Source organism: Lasioglossum baleicum, chromosome 16 (genome assembly GCF_051020765.1).
Source record: "Lasioglossum baleicum chromosome 16, iyLasBale1, whole genome shotgun sequence".
NCBI lineage: Eukaryota > Metazoa > Arthropoda > Insecta > Hymenoptera > Halictidae > Lasioglossum > Lasioglossum baleicum.
Window position 1 is genome coordinate 3,069,600 of NC_134944.1, and position 21,042 is coordinate 3,090,641.

General features: G+C 37.5%; 1 protein-coding gene and 3 long non-coding RNA genes across 11 annotated transcripts in view; 3 read left to right on the forward strand and 1 right to left on the reverse strand.

Moving 5' to 3' along the window:
- The window catches only part of LOC143217067 (unconventional myosin-XVIIIa), a 45,285-nt gene that overhangs the window by 16,383 nt on the left and 7,860 nt on the right, over positions 1-21,042 (reverse strand). For 4 of the 7 annotated variants that reach the window (XM_076440810.1, XM_076440809.1, XM_076440808.1 and 1 more), the window contains exons 7-16: positions 20,692-20,868; positions 18,976-19,176; positions 18,441-18,593; positions 17,768-18,348; positions 17,166-17,348; positions 15,681-15,943; positions 15,434-15,596; positions 15,162-15,336; positions 14,911-15,069; positions 14,571-14,786 (exon numbers count right to left, since the gene is read on the reverse strand). In XM_076440810.1, coding sequence (XP_076296925.1) covers positions 14,571-14,786; positions 14,911-15,069; positions 15,162-15,336; positions 15,434-15,596; positions 15,681-15,943; positions 17,166-17,348; positions 17,768-18,348; positions 18,441-18,593; positions 18,976-19,176; positions 20,692-20,868 — 2,271 coding nt within the window. Of the gene's footprint in view, positions 1-1,675; positions 4,105-14,570; positions 14,787-14,910; positions 15,070-15,161; positions 15,337-15,433; positions 15,597-15,680; positions 15,944-17,165; positions 17,349-17,757; positions 18,349-18,440; positions 18,594-18,975; positions 19,177-19,711; positions 19,899-20,691; positions 20,869-21,042 lie in introns of those variants that run through there. The other 3 variants (XM_076440812.1, XM_076440813.1, XM_076440811.1) reach the window with 3 other exon arrangements.
- Positions 4,810-7,724, forward strand: LOC143217075 (uncharacterized). Its single transcript, XR_013010716.1, has 2 exons — positions 4,810-4,939; positions 6,325-7,724. It is a non-coding gene; the product is annotated as an uncharacterized LOC143217075 (long non-coding RNA).
- Positions 7,734-11,350, forward strand: LOC143217080 (uncharacterized). Of its 2 annotated transcripts, XR_013010725.1 has the most exons (4): positions 7,734-9,321; positions 9,400-9,938; positions 9,996-10,088; positions 10,166-11,350. It is a non-coding gene; the product is annotated as an uncharacterized LOC143217080 (long non-coding RNA). The 2 variants fall into 2 exon arrangements; XR_013010724.1 differs by having other exon boundaries at positions 9,996-11,350.
- LOC143217081 (uncharacterized) lies at positions 11,945-20,725 on the forward strand. Its single transcript, XR_013010726.1, has 3 exons — positions 11,945-13,161; positions 14,454-20,441; positions 20,509-20,725. It is a non-coding gene; the product is annotated as an uncharacterized LOC143217081 (long non-coding RNA).

A 21,042-nucleotide genomic window follows, 5' to 3' on the forward strand; every position in this document is an offset into this window, starting at 1 on the left:
GCACAAATTTTGAAGAAATGTTACTTGATTACTGTCTCTTTTTATGTAAAATTGATACCTTTTCTTGTTATATTTACAATCACACTTTGAAACGAAAAACTTGGAGAAAGTTCGTTGCGTTTAAGGATGTTCTGGAGGTACAATGGGAGACAAAAGTCTAAGAAATTCGAAATCCATCAATATATTGGCAATGAAAGCCATTCATGAGTATATTTTGCATTAAAAAAATAGATTAATTTAAAAAGCTTTCGTTTAATTAGTGAATTTCATGTTATATTTATTTTTTAATCAAATTGTCTTCATATTATAAAAAATATAAGTGACTTTTGCGAATAATTGTACCCTCTGATTAGCTACATTCAGTGGTCTACACAGTTGTCGCGTTTCCATGCTAGTGAGATGACAACACGATAAATTTGACGTTTTGTAACAGCTAATAATTTTTTGCTCTGTAACTGTTCAGTGAATCCTAATAAATTTTGAACATAATTAATTACATAATTTTTACTATATATAAAAAAACTGGAGTTTCTAGTTGCGTTTTTTTTAAGGTTTAAATAGGGTTTGAAGTGGAATTTTATGAATTCTCCATAAAAAGACTTGTTAAAATGTGCAAACTTTAAGTTGCTATAATTCTCAAACGGTGCAGTGTATCTAACCCAAACTTCGGTAACTGCATTAATTTAGTAAGAATTATATCTTGTCAAATTTTCAAAAATTTTGTTGCGTTTTTATATACCTCCAGAACGTCCTTAAAAGAGGAAAATGCGAGAAAAGATGGATTTGTAAATTTCCCCTGTAGCGGTTTAGGGGCACTCTTATCGACACCCTTATCCGAGTTGGTCCTTAGATAAAGTTCTAACATTTCATCGGAGCAATGCAATGGTATGCACATTATAAAATATTCAATGCAGCGTTCGATAATTATTGAAACTATCAAATATGTAAGACAGCAAGGAAAAGAAGGGTGAAAGTGTTGGTGTTGCCCTTTCTTCTATTATTCCTTGAGATTTTTGTTGAAAGAAAGGAAAAGCGGAAACAAAGCACCTACCAAAAGAAGAAGAAAAAGAAGAAGGCATGGTGTATCGAGGCTGATATACTGTCCACGCTATTATATTTACACTATTATAGTAATGTATAGCAGGGCTTCGGAGTCGGAGTCGTGGAGTTGGAGTCGGAGTTTGGGAGTAATTGCTGATCACTGGAGTCGGAGCCGGAGTAAGAAAAAGCTATATATCGACTCCGACTCCGGCTCTTTTGTTTATGAATCATTAATAGATTTATGTATACAAAAATAAATTGCTAATATTCGATCTACAATATAGACGTATTGAGAAAGAAACAGTTAAAGTTATGGTGGTAGTATTTTCTAACTATTTCCTGAAAGTGAGGAAGTAACAGTCGTGTTGTGTTGTATCAGAGTTATCTGTTCCATATTCTTGGACTTTAATTGACAATATTTCAACTATTTATTCAGTTTTATTACAACTCTTAATTATTTTGAGTACATATTTTTTCAATTTGAAGAGTCGGAGTCGGAGTCGGAGGTAAAAAAAAAAGGAATTGGAGTTAAGAATTTTGTCTATCGACTCCGAAGCCCTGGTATATAGCGATAATCATATATCATGTATATGTATACATATAAAAAGAATAATGAGTGATTTAGGCGACGGACCTGTTGACCATCGCTGTAGGCTCTGCTAGCTTTCCACTGGTCTTTTCCGGTGTATTCTACAGGTTTACTGCCGTTGTCACCTCTGCCACTGCCGCTGTCGATGCTGCTCACACCACTCGAAGAAGTCAATGCACTATTTCTCACAATAACAGTATCCTTTGCAGGTTCGTCGTGTGTATCAATGCTATTAGAATGAAACGTTGGTTTAGCTAGTTTCGTTTGCGGAAAAAAATGTTTCCTTCCATAGCCTTGGGTCTCATTCTCCACGTTTTCCTTCCATTCCGATTCATTTTCGTTGCTCATGTGACCACTGTCCTCCGAACAATTGCTATCCGATATGTACCCGTTGTTATAGTCATTTACAGTCTTCGCGTTCGCAGTTTTCTTCGAAACGATAACCGAGGTCGGATCTCTCGCTACTCTGGACGCTTCTGAATTCTTGCAATTGAAAAAGTTCACCAAATGTTCTATTTCTTTAGCTCTCGTACCGATTGAATTTTTATTCTTCGTCTCTTGCGTAACATCCACGTTCGCGTCGACAATTTTCTGCTTGGTATTCGTCGAAGTCAAAGTCTTTTGGTGAGCAGACGTCGAGTCGCGTCTTGCCAAATCGTTCTTCTTTTCAGGATCGCCGGTCGACTGTTCGTTGCCTTGTTTCTCCCAATTTTTCTTGAGCTTCTCGATATTCGACTTCGTCTCGTTCTTCCGTTTCGATTCTTCTTTGACACCGTTTGCTTGTCCGTTCCCGTGATCTTTCGATCGATCGCTAAGCTCCTTCAAGTTCGACGGATTTGGATTTTGTCGACAGACGATCGTTCGGCAGCTGTGCGTTTCGTGTCGGTCCTGACTCTTTCCTGGCTCGTCTCCTATTCTAAGCACCGTAGCGTGATACGCCGCTGTTTGAATTTTCCCGTCGGACTTATTATGTTCAAACTCCTGGACCTCGTAAACTGACCCAATTCTACGGGGCGGAGCAGAATCCACGGTATCTGACGAAATTCCCGTCTGATTCTGTTTGTCCTTGTTGTTATCCTTGTCTCTTATCGCCTCCACGTTCTCGTTGTTGTTGTTCTCGTTCTTTCTCTGCTCCTCCTCCTCGTCGTCGTCGTCCAACTGCGCCATTAATCGGGCCACTCGTTCTTCGAAATTACTGCTGGACACTTGAACCGTTTGACGATGCTCGGCCGAAGCAGCTCGGCAGCTGAACGCTTCGCGACAATTTTCATAGATACGCTCGTCCATCGAACGATCGAGATCGGGATCTACGAGATCGAGATCGAGACCGAGGTCCAATGGTATAGCCGCCGCGTGAACCGTCGACTCTGCTGCGCCTCGATCTACTTGCGATAGATCGGCGAGAGATCGGCCCACGCGAGTGTTCCGCGCCAAAAGAGGAATCTTACTCGGTCTCGAGGACATTCCGAAACTCTTTTTACAGTCGTTTTTCGAAACAGCTCGGATGCTCCAAAGACTGGTAGACCTGTTCATCGCTGGTGGATGCTCTTTCCTTTCGCTGTATCGTTTCGTTTCTTCGGCCGGGATCAACTGCTTTCTGTTAGTCTCGTTGGAGAACGAATCGTTCAAAGGTAAAGACCCCCTCGAACTCTCACCGGAAACGCAGCCGAGACTCGCCCAACGATCCAGGCCCATCTTCTTCCGCAGCGACTCGGACTTTCTAGGCAACTTCGCCGGAGTGTACGAGAGCTTCTTCTTCAGCAACGTTCTGTCCTCCAGGATCATGCACGACGGCGACGCGCACGACATGCTCTTCGACACCTGTCTTTTCTCGTTCCGTTCGTTCCGGACGACCGATGGCGAACACTTTGTTGTCTCGACGCGATTATCCACTGTCGCGCGTCGTACTTTGCTGGATGAGGATGACGGCGCGCGTGACTTTGTATGATCCGCCGTGAAGCTTGCACAATTTCTGAGGTTGTTCTGCTCGTCGATTTTGTTGCTGGCCTTCGGAGCGGACAGACACTTGGAGACTCGAGACTTGACCGGTGTCGTTGTTCCGCAGCCATTCTGATCGGATATCGGTTGCTTCTTCGCGATCGACAATGTCGTCTTCGACACGTTCGGACTGCTTCGAGCTTTGACTAGCCGCGATCCGTTGCCGGCTGCTGACCACTTTGTCGTCACGCTGTCCAACATGATGGACCGGATACGATCGCCTCGAGGCACTAAACGAAATGTCACAAATCGTCAGGAATGATGAACGTTGGCCGGATGGATGCCGGTCGATTCTGTCGTGTTTGCAACGCGCTATACTCTCCGCCTACATACGTAGTTGACACATGCTCATTGGTATTCGAACGAATCGGTACTCGGTCGGAGAGAGAAGAGCTGCCGGAATGATCTCTGTCGCGTAAAACAAATAAAACACTCGTTTCGATCATCGAAATCTGTTACAACTCGTTCACGTTCACACACCGATCGGACCTCACTGTACACCGTGAAAGTGACACACTTTCATTATATCAACAGACAATTCCTCTCGGTCAACAGCACCTGCGCGACGATCTCGTCTTTGAAATTGTACATTTTTTTCTCCGGAACCTGTCGAACGCTTGCGACTTTCGAAATTTCTCCGAATTAATCTTATCGATTCTATAAGTTTGACAGTTTTTCTTTTTAGATAATCCCTATTCACTTCGTCGAACGGAGGTCGGCTCGTTTCACGCCTGCTACCTCAACATTTGTTCGTATTTGCATTTTCTGCTTTTCCTTTTATTTTATTTGTCTGTAGACTGTGTAGACGTCACTTGACAAAGTTACGCGCGCTCGAGAACGACCGATCGCGTCTCGGAAAGGCCTTCCTCTTACGTACGAAGAACGACCCACGACTAAGTACCGTAAAAGCTGCGTAAAAGTGGACGTACGTTTTATGGTTGCGAGAGGAAAGGAAAGAAAAAGAGTAAGGTGGGGAGGAAGGGGTAGTAGGGAGCTACGGAGTTACGGAGAGGGGACAGCGAAGAGAGCGAGAAACGAAGTAAAAGAGAAGGCTGTTGGAGGGGGATTGAAGCGAAAGGGTGGAAGGATGAAAGAACGGAAGGGAAGGAAAAGAAGAGTAGCAGTTAGAATCGCGAAGCAACGGAGAAGTAAGAAGAAAACTGACTGGCGAGGACCGAACGCGCACAATGTGCAAGAACGCCCAAAAGCTGGCCGAAAGCATTAAAAACACAAGAAGAACGCTAAAAACCTTCCTAAAAATACCGTGTACTAAGGTTTTTCAAGCGCTGGTCGCTCACATACCCGCTCAAAGTAAGATTACATAAAATAGTTTCATCGAATTGTTTGAAATATGCACTTTGAGTATGCCATAACTAGACTGCGGATCTTAATGCAAAATAAAAATTGTCTGCATCGATTGCAAGAAATAGGAATCAAATTCAATGTTATTTCTTCCCTTAATGATTTTAATAAAGGAGAAATCATATATTGACGTCTTCAACTTTTTAAATTTTCTAACCATTTTCAATTTCGTCTACTCAATTTTGCTATAAATGCATAAAGATCCGCAGTCTATTAATAAGCATTACTTTTGATCAATTATCGCTTGTTTGAATACACATGTTTCTTACTTACAAGCAGAGGTGGGTATTATTTGGCGAAATAAGTATTTCAAATAATATTTAATATATATATATATATATATTTTACAAATATCACAGATGATTAAGTGATTAAAGTTATAGGCCCGCCTGAACCTACAGAGTTGCCTTGCAATTAGAGAGAAAGCAAACATGCGATCTTCACGGAAAGTGTGCGCAACGCGCGACGGTCGTTTGATAAGTAGCTGTCTACATAGTAAGCATAATAAGCCATATCAAGAACCTCAAAAAAGAACGGTTTTGTCAGGAATTTGTCAAATATACAATAGACGCATGTTTCTAGGTCCTAGATCATTTCAACACTAGGTTTACGGATCCCATCGATCAGATTCGGTGGGTCTGTCGCGCGTGTTGTCTATCTGTCGGGGTTGAAGTTATCGGAGCGCGGTGGTCGTAAATTATAATCGGCCGATTCGGAGTTGGTCCGTGCTCGATTTTTGTCTGTTATAACAACCTTTTCTCCAAAAAAATTATGCAAATTTTTGGCCATTTCTCCAATAATATATACTCAAAGAAATAAATTTGGTAAATAATTCCTCAGGAAAGCCTCTTTACAACTTAAGCATCTTAAAATATATGTAGTACCAGTCATTTGACCGGTCGTGGTACGTTTAGTGTTGAGGACTAGCTTCGTATCTCAAAGTTTCATAATAATAAACCTATAGACCGTAAAGTAGCATTTGTTGATCGAAACGTTTTCTAAGGGTTGTATTCTAAAATCGGACATTTCATATGCAACAACCTAATACAAACGAGTGTATCGACGTGTGTAGAATGCATAGAACCTAAGGGTTGTGTGTGTGCTCGTTGGAATATTTTGTTATCGTTGGTTCTTTTCTTCGATATTACCTCAGTATACTATACTATGGTGTATGATATGCTGCGCAATATTAAGAAGAGACATTTCTTTTTTTAATCTAACCATCTTGTGTAAGAAGTAAGAAGAAATTTCACCTGTTCGCATCGATAGGACGAAAATCCCGTAGAAACCACTTTCTACCGTTAAAATGAAACGTATCGGTTTGTTACTTACAGATATCAAAACGTTAACTAAGTGGGCAATCATTGGCAATGTTTGGACGATTAAAGAGATCGGTCCGCCAGTGTTCGTGCAGGACCAATATAATAAATCGTTTCCACCGGATAAATGAGCCAAGGATCATCGAAAAAACACTTGTATGGTCCGCTACTTTGCTCCGAGGCCGATCCGTGTTTACCGTTATCGAAGGTAACAGGTACCACAGGCTATAAACTCTCTTTCCCACTTGCTCTCGCGAGTTAATCGAGAAATCTACGTTAGCTACCTCTTCAACTCTCTCTTCTCTCTTTCTTCCGTTTTCTTCTTGTCCATAAGCCATATACATATGTATACTGTATTGTATTACAATTTATTTTACGGAAGAGAGAACATTATTAAATACGAGAGTTACAACTGTACATATAATATTATGTACAATGTAAAAAATTTTAACGTTATCTTGTAAATGACGTTTTATTTTCAATAGCTAAATCTCGATGCACCTGTATGCATTTTTCTAACGTGTATAAGTTTACCGGAAGTAAAGTCAAAATATAGATGTGTACAATGGGTGCACAAAGTATTCGTACAGCTTTTGAAAACGAATAACTTTTTCAAGATTCGACTCAACAACTTGATGTTTGTTTTCGAGACGTTAGAAGGATTAGTTTACTAGCTAATGTGTAGATAATTGTTTTTTCAATTGTTATTGGTCGCAATTGCGAAGGAAAGAGTAAAGGACACAATTTAAAAATTTTTTTATCTGTGTCTGTATAATGCCATATTTAATTTTAAGAAAGTGGTACCAAATGAAATTCGATTTTCATTGGTAATAGCAGTCGCAGATCCAAAATAAAGAAAAATCGTACCAAATTCTGTTATATTTAATACTCCATTTTCTGAACATTTTTATAAGCCATAAATGCGTAAAGATTCGCTGAAATTTTCAGTACGTGAATAACTAACATACACTAACGAGCATAACTGAGTCAACACACTTTAAATCAGAATAACTTTTTTATGAATGGAACAAACGCGACTTCAATCTCTCTGTAAGGCTAGAAGAATTAGTTTAGTAAATAATGTGTAAAAAATATTTTGAAAAAATGCATTTGGTCGGAATTGCGAAAAAATTGTAAAAATTGATTTTTACTACTTTTCTAGCTGGGCCAATAACGAAAATTTAAAAGATGTGTTTGGTCGACCGGTATAAATTATACATATATGTTCTGTGAAAATTACATTGAAATTGATTAATTGGTTTACGAGTTACAAACGATCAAAAGTGGTAAAAATTGCAACTTTTAAATTTTCGGCCTGTTTCCCATTTTTGATCGTTTATAACTCGTAAACCAATTAACCAATTCCAATGGAATTTTCGGAGCGTATATACTTTATACGAGTTTTATTGTACCAGCTAAAAAAAATAGTAAAAATAAATTTTTACTATTTTTTTCGCAATTCCGACCAAATGCGTTTTCTCAAAATATTTTCTAGACGTCATTTACTAAACTAATTCTTCTAGCCTTACAGAGAAATTGAAGTCATTTGGTCCATTCATAAAAAAGTTATTCTGATTTAAAGTGTGTTGAATCAGTTATGCTCCTTACTGTAGATCTGCAAAACATATATTTTAAATTTTCATTCAGGGCCCAAATAAAAGTTTTAAAAAATGCCTATTTTATTTTTGCACGTAACCTTGTAAATTATAATTTTTTTTTGCACATCATTTAGTAAACCAATGCTTCTTATTGCTTACAAAACATCAGGTCGTTTGGTACAATCATAAAAACGTTATTCTGTTTTAAAGGGCGTACGAACATTTTTGTGGGCCACTGTATATGTATATTATCATATAGTATAACATCATTATGCCGTTACCTAGATAAATTTAATCACCAGCTGCTGTACATACAATGAAAAGTCGTTGAGCGGAGCACTGATTAACGGAACATGCGGATGTCGGAACAACGATTAACGGAACGTCCGAATATTGAAACGTCATTGTCTTATTGGAGAAACGTATAGATGTGACATACATAAAAGCGTGCATGCATACTGCATACTATTAGACATCACATGTGCAATAACAGATAATAGTTAGTTGAACAGAAGATGAGATTTCAAGTGTTCGTTATTGTAAAAGATTTTGTATGCAAGTGATAATAATCACTGGACAGCGGATTGCATGCATTTTTGGCAAAAATGAGTAGGTGTAATTTAAAACGGTTAAAACATTAGAAGAATTTAAACACACTGTTATATTATTCTCAACCTATTAAACATATCAAGAAAGAATACAAATTTCTATTTCACTCCGGTTTGTATGCAATTCGCGTAGAAAATGTTTATTTTGCATAAAGATCCGCTGTCTAGTAATTACACGAATTCACGTGTATATTATTTGAACATTATCCGCAGTTTCTACAAATTTATTTAACTATTATTATTCCGCATCGCTAACCCGGATAAATCTGTGCTTATTCATTGGACCAGTCTGTTTAACTTTGACGTAGCGAATCTTCAATTGCGCAAAGAACAATCTCGTTAAACAAAAGTTCGAACACTGCGAAGAGTTCTGCCGCGTAGAAATTTCACTCAGGTTTAAGAGCTAACCCTCAACGGTTCTCGAACCTGTTGTCAATAGAAAGTCTACTGTAGGAATTCACAAGTAAATGAAGATTCAATTAGTTAGCTTCGTTGCCAAGAGTGTGACTTAAATACAGAGAAGTTGTTTTTTCCGGAAATTAAGTAAATACTCGAACGGAGTGTAACGGTGTACGCACAGTCGTTGCGTACTAAGTATAATCTGCATTTTAATTAACGAAAATTGGAATCGTTTGAGTTTCAAATGCCAAGTGATTGTACGAGAGCCGGCGCTAACTTTTCCGGTTTTCTACTGAACTGTTATCCAAGTACGAGAAAATATTGGGTTGGGGACAAAGTTTCTTCGTATTTTAATGCAGAAATGAATCAAGTGTTCTCCATATTTGAAACGAGATGTATTAAATCAAGTATGTGCCGCTTGATCGACCACCTTTTGTCATTTTCGAGGTAAAATCCCGTCACTGCAGTACTTCTGTGATTTCTAGGCGAAAAACTGCGACACGTGATTTCCACAGACCTCTTTCGAAGTCAACTGAGAGTTCATGATTTACAGTGTGTGCCACCTATTATGAGAACTCTACTGTTAATGAGAAAGGAAGACTTTCTTCACTGCTCATCCCTCGAGAAAGTAAACAAAAAAATAAGGAGGAAGCAACGTGAAGAGCGACAGATAAATTAAATAGAATGTGTGGCAGTGAAGGAATTTGATGATGAAAGATAGGATCTCGGCAAATCAGGAAATTATTTCTCTCGAGTTCGTACTGTAGACTTTGTTACTGTTCCGTTAAGGGAATCCGATGGAAGTTTTATGCCGAAGCATTGCCAACTTCGCAGTTCACAGAGATGGCAACTGCAACGAGAAATTGGAAGCCACGCAAGGAACGTATTGGAAAGCTGTTCGCGAGAATGCCCGCTGGCCTACTGACGAACGAGAGAAAGGAACTGATGTAGAGGAAAGACGAGATAGCATCACAGAAAATAGCTGTGACCGCATTATGAAATCGCAAGAAAGTTTTTAGCTTGAGTAAGTAAGTAACCGCTGAATTTATTCTATTCACTTGTCTTGCTATTCCAATTTCAGAGAGGACGTTCACATGAATGCTTTATCAAAAGGCAAATGAATCAAACTGCAACTGAAACGAGAACTCACACTTCCCTCGCTACGTTCTAGTATGTAGGTACAGTGGAGTGGACACACCACCCCCTAAAATTGTTGCATTTCATGAAAAAATTATATATCTAAAATTTTAGATCAAAAGGACGTCGGCATGTCGAATGCGAAGTTTTGAAATAGAAATATTTGTAAGCTAAATATGAAGAGTACACTGAGAATTCAAGTTCAAGATTTTATATCTCTAAAAATATCATAATTCCTTATATACATTCAAGCACAAATTTACTTTGTACGAATTAAGATTATTTCACATTAATTGGTCTGTCTAATTTCTGTCCGCCACCTTCCCGCCAACAAGTCTGTTTTCGTAATCATTCTAATTCGCCCAGCCCAAATCAGAAGCTATACAGGGTGTTCCCTCTAAACGATTTTTCACCCACTTGCATCCATCTGACGAAAACAAAATTTACAACAAGAGTTGCAAGGGTGATGTATTTCACTCGCGTTTCCTTTAAATATTGAAAATCTAAATAAGCGAACATCTAATTGATTACCTGTGCGATTAACTGCAAATCCTTGACAAAGCGATCAAACAATCTTATGCTGTATATCATTCTACCATATCTAGGCTTATCAGAGGCGCACCCAGGGGGGGCAAGCCCCCCCCCAACAAAAAAATCTTTACCTTCCAAAATTAAAATCGCAAAATAGCCCTTGACAGATATGTTGGCTAAATAAAAGGTCATCACGCAAAACCTAGGGCAGAACATTAATAATTTGAAATTATACTAAATATTTTTTAATATAAAATCAGCATCTATTGAATTATGAATACATTTATAAATAAACCCTAGAGTTAAACTAGTTATTATCGATTTTAATAAGATTTAATATAATAATAATTACCTATAAATATACATACAAATATAAACATATAAATCTATTTATATATAATATATTTATTATATGTATATATATACATATATATATATATATACAATATATGTATAGATAAGATTGCATCCTGGGTGCGCCACTGAGGCTTATCATCCACTTCATGTTGACTACTCCAATTTCTGCTTTAAAAATTTCTTTATACAGAATTTCACAGCAATTGGCAATTTGTATTTAATTCGTATTTATTTTACGAAAAATATATCTACCTATTATCGAGTACATATGACTGAATAGAGGAACAGTTTCGAATTAACGAAATCAAACACGCGCGAACAAAATGCACGCGCTGATTATATTAGCGGTCTCACTTCCGTTCCGGAAACCGTATACGGAATATTTTTTGAGTTAATATTCTCAGCTGTGTATAGCCTAAATAATAGCAAAACCTGCTACAATGATATTCCATTTCAGTCGAATCCTCGGTAATTAGACTTGGCAACTTATCCAAATGAGAAAATAATATATGTATACATATATATAGTCGGGAACAATATTAAATGGACACTGTTAAAAATCGCATAACTTTTTTAAAATTGGTCCAAACGATGAAGTTTTTAAATTATTTTCTAAAATTATGTTCTTTCACCTTTTTATCTGAGCCTGTAACGATAATTTAAAAAACGCGGTTTGTAGATTTCGGTAACTTACAGTAAGGAGCATAACTGATTCCACACATTTTAAATCAGAACAACTTTTTTATGAATGGACCAAACGACTTCAATTCCTTTGCAAGGCTAGACGAATTAGTTTAGTAAATGACGTCAAATAAATAAGTTGGAAAAATGCATTTGGTCGAAATTGTGAAAAACAATACTAAAAATTGATTTTTACAACTTTTTTAGCTGGGCCAATAACGAAAATTCAAAAGATGTGTCTGGTCAACTGGTATAAATTATATACACTCTGAAAATTTCATTGAAATTAGTTAATTGGTTTGGGAATCATAAACGATCAAAAGTGGTAATTTGTAGTGTACCATAAAGTGGCAAGTTTTACCATTTTTTATCGTTTATGATTCGTAAACCAATTAACCAATTTCAATGAAATTTTCAGAGCGTATATAATTTATATCAGTTGACAAAACACATCTTTTAAATTTTCGTTATTGGCCCAGCTAAAAAAGTAGTAAAAATGCATTTTTTCCGAAATATTTTTTAGACGTCATTTACCAAACTAATTCTTCTAGCCTTACAGAGGAATTGAAGTCGTTTGGTCCATTCATATAAAAGTTATTCTGATTTAAAGTTTGTGGAATCAGTTATGCTCCTTACTGTATATGCATACTGAAAGTTTTATCAAAATCGTTCAGCATTGCAATGAGCTACAAACGTTTAAAGATGATCACATGTAGCATGTAGCTCATTACATACTATGTTGATCGATTTTACCGATATTGTCATCCTATTAAAAATATTAAGAAAGAAACTTAATTTCTATTTCGTTCCAGTTTGTTGCAATTCAGATAGAACATTTTTATTTTGCATAAAGATCCTAAAGATGCCTCCATATCACCATGACGCAGAAATCGTCGCTTTATTCTCTAGAGCATAGTTTCTTAAACTGTGATCCGCGAAACAATTTTGGCATTAACGATATTTATTATAAAGTAGTGCCTATGAGATTAGTGGGCCAGAAATTAAGTCTCAAGAACGACGTAAAGTGCCTAGGGTTGGGATCGGGTCCGCCAAAAAAAATGTTGTTCAAGAGGGAGGCCTCGGACTACATAAGTTTAAGAATCACTGCTCTAGTGAAAGACGAGGAATTAGCATATTTAATATATACATGTTATATATTTATTAGTTTTCAAGGTATTTTGCGAAATGGTGCGGCTGTAGTACAGCTATTTATTACTCGAGACTTCGAGTCTTCGTGACAACGCGCAACGTTTTGAGAAAGACGGTGTCAAGAGATTCGGATCGTGGCGTGGATCCAAAATAAAACAGAAGAAAGGAGCATGTGCTCGCGATGGAACACTTTCGCGACGAAAAAGCTTTGGAGGAACACTGAATTCTGTGGATACAGAGAGACAGACTGCGAAGAGTGCAATGATTTCCATCTAGGCCACGAGAAAGTCATGGGCCGCGTGTCGCTCTTATTGCGAGAAATACTTGCCAGCTTGTACTTTCACGGTCAAACGGTTGCACGCGAGCTCTCGCACTCCTGATCCGATATCGCGGTATGTACCAATTGAAAATTTAATCATAGACAGGTACATTACATTGCGTTACGTTGAGTTGAGTTTAGTCGAGTTGCGTCGCCAGTGGTCCCATCGAAGAATTAGCTGTTTTCTAAAACATCAACTTTTTCAAATGTATGAACATCATTTTGTAAATGTTTAGCACTTTTGAAAACGATGAGATCAATTGAACTTTTGGAAAATTGTAGTCAGAAAAAGCGTTTAAATATGAACATTTCATAAGCTCCATTTTTCACCGTGAAAATAACTCGTCTTTTTATTAATACCTTGGAGAGCCTATCTAATAATATTGGTCCATTTTTTTTTATCAATAGCACCTTTCTCGTACTTAAGGATGCTGTTGTCAAAAAATCTTTTGTTAATATATATAATTTTATACAATAATTGACAATGAATATCTTTTAAGTCTTGAAACACTGCTAAAATCGTTATGAACAGCTAATTCCTCGATTGGGACCACTGTGTGTCGTGCTGACGAGATTTCAGACTTAGCGAGAAATTCTAAAGCGAATATGTTGTTTATTCTAGTAAACAAATTTTATCCTACAGCGCAGTATGCGTTGAATCAGCAGTTAATAATGTTCAAGTGTGTTGGAAACGTTCGTTACAAAATACATAGACAAACTTCTCATAATTAGAATAAAAATGTACGCATGAATATGATGTCAATTGATCTTGAAACGATCTCTCGAACAGTCTGTACTCGTAATATTCATGGCAACTTAGCAAGAAACATTGTCAAATTTAATTATAATAATTGCATAATTCTTCGAAAACGCGAAATGCAGCATGAATAGAATCGATTTTCATTTTCGATTTATATTTGTGCAAAAGTACATTTAAAACCGATTCTACAAGCTATGATATCCCCACTCGTTTACTATATACCACCTGCTATTACCAGCATTGTGACTGAAATACTTCCTAGAGAAAGTTGTTTGACATCCTTTGGCTTACCTTACCTTACCCGCAGTCTATGCATTCGACATCATATGTGCTCAGTTTACAGCAGGATATCGGTTTAATATTCAATACGGTCGTCCAGTTGAACGTAACGAACAAAATAGTTGATCACCCCACATTTCTTTCCCAAGGAAGATGAATGATGACAAAAAGGGACCCAGCACTAATGCCCTTGGCCCTGGCCAACATTATCCGAGATAATTGCAAAAATCTTTCGTTAAATTTAGGTTACAAATATAGTTTATATTCTCGTACTAGTTTGTTCGTAATTTGTTCGCATTCTTCAACGATTATTACAATTTTTACAGAGTTGAATACAAATATGATCACTGTCCTAAAACTCATGGGCGGGAGTGTCTGTGTACGTAATGTACGCATAAAAATGAACACGAATTTATAGTAAAGAAGCACTTGAATCGACTTACCTGACTTTGTCCAACTCGGTACGACGCTGGGTCAATGTCAACAGTCAATAACATGTCTTCCACGGTACGACGTTCATCGCCTACAGGACTACCTGGACGAGCATTACATTCACTGGATAATAATCTGAATCGCCTTCTAAATTCACCTAACGCCATATGTTTAGGGAATCCGACTTTATGCAGCCGAACAGCGTCAGTTATTTGGCTTCCTCGCAACTACATAAAAAAGAATATACTTTAAACAAATTATATTAAAATGTTACAACTCGATAGCTTGCAGAACAAAGGTACCGTTAGGTAGAAGTTATCATTTACATATGTACATGTTTTAAACGCTTACCTGCGAACGTAGAAGGGGCACATTAATGATACTGTCCTCGTTCTGATTAGATTTTACAGATAGTAAACTTTTATTGTCGGTACTACCAGAAGTATGTTGTGGTAATAGACAATGGATAAATTTGACTCTAGTTCTCCTCAATGTTTCAATCAGCCCATCCTGCAAATCACATTTTATTGTCGTTATGTACACGTTCTGGTTACAGATGACTGTCATTTGTAAGCAGCAATAATATTAATTTTTATACTTACTACAGTGAACTTCACTTGTAGACAAACATTTTTTCTTTTCACAGCAGTAAATGTACGTCTGATACTCGAAGCTCTTCTTAAGGACTGCGAACCTTCTAAACCAGGCATCGAACTGCATAAAGTTCCAGAAACTCCAGCACCCCGGGCGTTTACAAACAGCATGTTTACATCTTCTCTGATATCAAAACAAAAGGTAACATTAGAAATCGATGTAACAACATCTTGCATAGATGAAATTTAAAAAACACAGTATGTAGGAAATGTGAAAATACCTTGTGCTTTCTTGAAGAATTGTAATGGCACTTTTAGTAGCCGGATTCTCTCGTGTAGCTTTGAGCCAACCGGTGGCTGTGTATAGTACGGAATTAGTACCCAATAAATGTTGTAAAATGAACTGATTGCTACCTGGTGCTTTCCTTAATAAAACTTGATGATCTGTTAACAAAAAAGGTTAAACAATTAAATGTACATTTTAGCATTTGCTATATTTAGAAAGTGGCATTACAGATATGTAGTTACCTCGATCGCCATAATGAGAGAACAGTCGATCTAAAAAAGTCTCGTCGCTACCTCCAGGACAAACTGCTTCTTCATCTAGTAACCACAGAAGCCCTTTTCGTTCCATTTGTCTACTTCCACTAAGGTCATTCTGACTAGTTCGTAACATTGTTGCACCTTGCGAATTTCCACGATCCAAGAGTGAAATCAAACCTTGCGGAGATCCAATACCATTTTCATCACAGTCGTCTTCATAATCTACATCAATTCCTTCTTGGATGTACCTAAATTACAATGATGATCCATAAATATTCACTAATCGTAGTAACTGTGTAGTAATTAATAATTCCACGTCTACAATTCGACAGCCTTTTATATTATATAATAAATTTCAACTTCTCTCAGACTTCTAACATTGGCTGGGCGTTTCTAATAGATTTTCGCGAGTCGAATACTACCAGATGCCTCCGATGTAGGAGTTTCTCATTTCAAATTAATTTTTTGAGAACTTTCACATAAAAATTAACACATATTCGTATTCTGTTCACGAAAACCTATGAGAAACGCCTACTTAAGATTACAAATCTGAATATACAGGGTAAATCACCTAAAACAGGCTACCTGAATATGTATCTCGGTTATTACTGGTGATGGAAAAAAATGTGTTAAATCAAAGGTGCATGGCATCGAGCGGCACGTATGATGATGTAAATAGTCTTTCGGTAGGTGGACTCGTAAAGGTCTTATGAAGGTCACCTTCGTTCTATTTTTTAAGTGCAACGATTTATTTTCTTTACATATCATCTGAAATAGTTCTACAGCGCGTACAATGAGCTACTAATGAAAGCCATTTAAGGTCACTGAACGCCAACTGCAAAGAACATAATTTACTTTCGGCGATTTATAAACACTAGATTCACGGAGCACTAAAAGTGACTATCTTACATTACTTTATAAAATCAACAGGAATGTATTTAGTCAGATTTTCAGCGATTTTCGGTATAACATATGTCCAAAGAAATAGATTGATTGACTATGCCGCTCAGTTCCGAATACACAGGTAGGTCCACTTAAATGGGAACACCTAAATACAGTAGTGTACGGTTAAATTTACATCAAATTGGAAATCAACAGTTAACCTTTTTTGTCTGCTTTCTTTTCATTGTTTTCATTCCACTCAGATGTCTTTCAGTCCACTGAGATGGCTTTGCTAAGCTCAAGTCACTGACGAAATAATAAATAACCGAGATGTTCCCACTTGAATGGTTTACCCTGTATTTGATTCACAACCAGTTAAAAGTTATGTATGCCCCAAAAGAATAAACAAGCTCAATGGTTCTGCTGTTCAAAGTCAACGAATGCATGCTATCCGATCACATCAACGCAGATTTTAAAAATCAAATATGTCTCTCGCAATCAGATTTACAATTACACACATACACTGTAGATTTACTAAACATTCGCAAAAGCATGAGACGAATATAGATTTAATGAAATTAAGCACACCTGTCCCTTGGAGCCACCAATGTCGTATGATGAAATAACAACTGCAAACGTTCTTGCAAATAATTATGACACAGATCTTCGAAGCTTGCTCCAGTTTGTCGACCACATGTGGCGGGATTCTGAAAACCCGGCGAATCGCACAGCAATAAAGATGCAACCGTGTGCACGGACGATGATATGGATCTGCGAATCAACACAAAATTAACAGATTACATAATTATTGGTATATGTCGTTTGATGTTCTAATTAGACATTTCATCTTTATAATCACAATCTCCATAACCTTTAGCTGGCGGACCAACGGAGGCAAGCAATTTTTGCACATACTGTTTATGCTGAGTGAAGAGACTGATAGTGTGAAAAATCGTGTTCGCGTTTCAGCCATTGATTACCAATTGAAGTAACAATATGTACTACGTAATATTATTTGAATGTAAACACTTACTGGCCTTTAACAGGCTCATAATAGAAACTGGCCGTGGTGTGTGAGTGTGCCACCACACTCTCGCTCGAGCCGTTTCCCCAGCCTTATTGTTTCGATTAGGTTCGTGCGATTATAAGGAGGATAATACAGTAACATAAAAATATGTACATGGGCGTACTTGTTAATAAGAGCCGCGATGCAATGGAATACTTCGGAATAAAGCCCAATGAGAAGTCCTTCGAGAGCATCGAGACCACTTATGTCCTTACTTTGCTCTGTAGGACTTGGTGTTCGCAATGTCGGTCTTGGGGTATTTGGTGTGCCGCCACCGCCGTTCCAAGAGAACACTACTCTACTCAATTCCTCGACTGTGGTGCCTAGCAATGTGGCTGCTTTCTCCGCGCACTCCACTCTCGCAAACTGCCATCGACTTTGAGAACTAGTGCCGACTTTGACGGCACCCGCGCAACTCAGATGATATGTACCAGTGAGCACCAGCCAAATAGCTTTCTCGTCGGCTTCCGATATACCGAGAGTCCTAAAGGCGGCCACGATCCGATTGAATTCGACCATGGCGCGCTGTTTGTCTTCATGCTTCTGCAGAGGTGTGATGAACGAATTATTTTCCGCAACTAAATTCGTAAGATGCAATTCCTTTCTTAAGGCACCTTCAGCGCCTGCCAGCAAGCGGTACATTGCATGAAAGGTTGGATCCCCATTCGCTCGTTTACCTATTCTTGACTTCTCGAATAGTAGCACCTGGTACACACAAACAAGCAGAATTTTATACTCTATTGTAAGCATAAATGTAATTGACAATAACACAGACATATACGTGTACATTATATTACCTGTAAAGAGGCGGACGCAATTTGCCCCGATTGATCGAAGTCTAAACTAAATAGTTGCGTAAAACGTGTTGCATTTGAGTTCATGTATGTTCTGCAATTTCCAAATGCTTCTAGGACCGTGAAGACGGCATTGAGTTTCTCGATAGTCAGAATCTATAAAAATACAATAATTGTTACTGAATTGTACTATAGAAGAAATAGGTCCGTGTAATAAAATCATTTATAATATCGAATTATTATAAAAATTTGACAGCAATCTTTCCCAATGGGGCAATTTGATTGTTAAGGGGTGCAATTCAACAATTTCCTAGTGATTTCTTCCTAAAATCTTCATTTAAGTTTCTTCAGTAAACAATTCAATTTTTGAATACTAAAAATGATGTATATGTTACATGTAGGAGGCATAAGAATTTTAGAAAGGCTTAGGTGGGGCATGGCATAAAAAAGATTGGGGAACACTGCTATAGACGATCTCTGTAAACACAGATCAGTTGTGATGTATGTAGTACATAAAAATGTCGAGACACTTACTTACCTTATTAACTGTACCAGCAGAAAGTATAAGGTAGTGAAGAGCATGTTTAAAGTTCGTAGTTTTGCCTGCTCCACTACGGCCAAGAAAAACTAAAGAATGATCTCTTCGAGTTGCTAACATTCCCCTGTAAGCTGCTTGCGCCATCGCGTAAACATGAGGTGGCACATCTTCGCTCTTACATCCTCTGAACATAAGCGCCACCTTAATGGAGTAAAATCATTAAATGCAGTTGCAAAATAACATATTTCAAATTGAAAATAAAACGTCGCCGCTAGATTCGTTTTTATTGAAGAATGGTATACAGTGTGCAATAATCGTACATTAAACGTATCCTTCAAACACAATACTGTTCGAACGTTTCTATTTGAACGGTTTACAAAATGAATGAAGCAACTTCGAAATCAATTCTAAGGTGAATAAGCAATGTACATAAAAAATGGGTAAATGCATTTATTCATAGAACTATCAAAGATCCTGAGTAAGCTAGCAAACAACGTCAAATCAAATTATTCGGGAGAAATGCAAATATACAAGATGAAACGTTACGGCACGTGGCTCGCTTCGAAAACATTGGCAAAACAAAGAGTGAGAAAAGTATAACAGTGGTAAAAAGAGTTCCAGGTCACTAACTTTTTTTGTAAACGAAATTTACGGATATAGCCCATAATCTGACAAATTCAATGATATAACCGTCCAATGTCAATGAAGGTTGTAGACATAAAAAAAATAGTTGTACCTGTGTAGAGGGTAAGGAGATGATGCGGACCTTCATTTTGCAAAGATTTTGCAATTGTTTCTCTGCTTGAGAATGTTTGATTATCCTCTAGTAACTATGGCCGAGATATTGAATTTGCTAGACTGTAGACTAAATCGATCCAAATTCGCCCGGAAACGGAAGTTCCGTTTGAAAAAAAATGTTAGTGATCTTGACATCGCATCGCCTCGACATCTTGTACAAAAAAAAAAGAACAGGAGAATCAAAAAATTATACATAATTGACATGTGAAATTGTTATGAAAAATTATGTATTTACATTTCAATACGATGATGATAGTGGCCACTCGTTAAGCCGGGAATGGTCCGTAAGTCTAAGCTCGTGTGCATTATGTACAAGGTGTTATGTATAGGTGGAGATTTCTTACAAAAACGGACTCAAAATTGTTTTTTAATGCATCCTACAGTACTCATCGCGACGAACAAAAGTCTTTGACTTTTGGCCTTGTGACTTCCGGTTGTCCCCCAAAATGAAAAAACCTCTCAAAGGACAAAGATTTGCGGACATAGAAGCAATAAAAGAGAATACGACGAGGCAGCTGTTCGCTATCCCTAGAGATGACTTTAAGAAGTGTTTCCGTAAGGATCCGGAGGATCGTTGGAAGAAAGATGTGGCTTCCAACGGACAATACTTTGAAGGGGACACCATTGTTATCAACCAGGAATGATACTTCCACCCGCTACAGCATAAGGTCGGATACTTTCCTGACAGACCATATATTCCAAGAATTACTGAAATTTGTTTCAAATATTTTGTAGGATTTACAAGTTAGCAATATCTTAAATTGTTCGTGAAACGAATACTCGAAGGTGACATTTAGCACAACAATACGAACGGATTGAGTACGGTAACATTAGATGAGATTCGATGGAAGCGTACAAAACAGAAATGATAATACACTTTTTGCACATTACATGCCAAGGCGAATAAAAGCTATTTACCTTTTCCGAGTAAATTGCCAATGGCGCCACCGGATTAATGATGATCATACTATCGCCCGCATAGGTATGTATTAAATTACTAGCATAACGTTGCCTCAGCGTGTGAAGAACGGAGGACTCGTTAAGAAATCGCAATCGAGAGAGCTCTTCAGCCTTGTCGAACTGCGGTGGATTGGCCTGTAATAAAGTAATAAAGAAACGGCTGTAGAATTCAATATTGTATAGTAAATTCCTGCTAGATACAGAATTTTTCACATAAATACAAAAATAGAACGTATAAAGTGACCGTGTCTGCTCTTTTTCAAAGTAGACATTACGAGGTTCTATTTCTATTTCTACATCTATTAATAT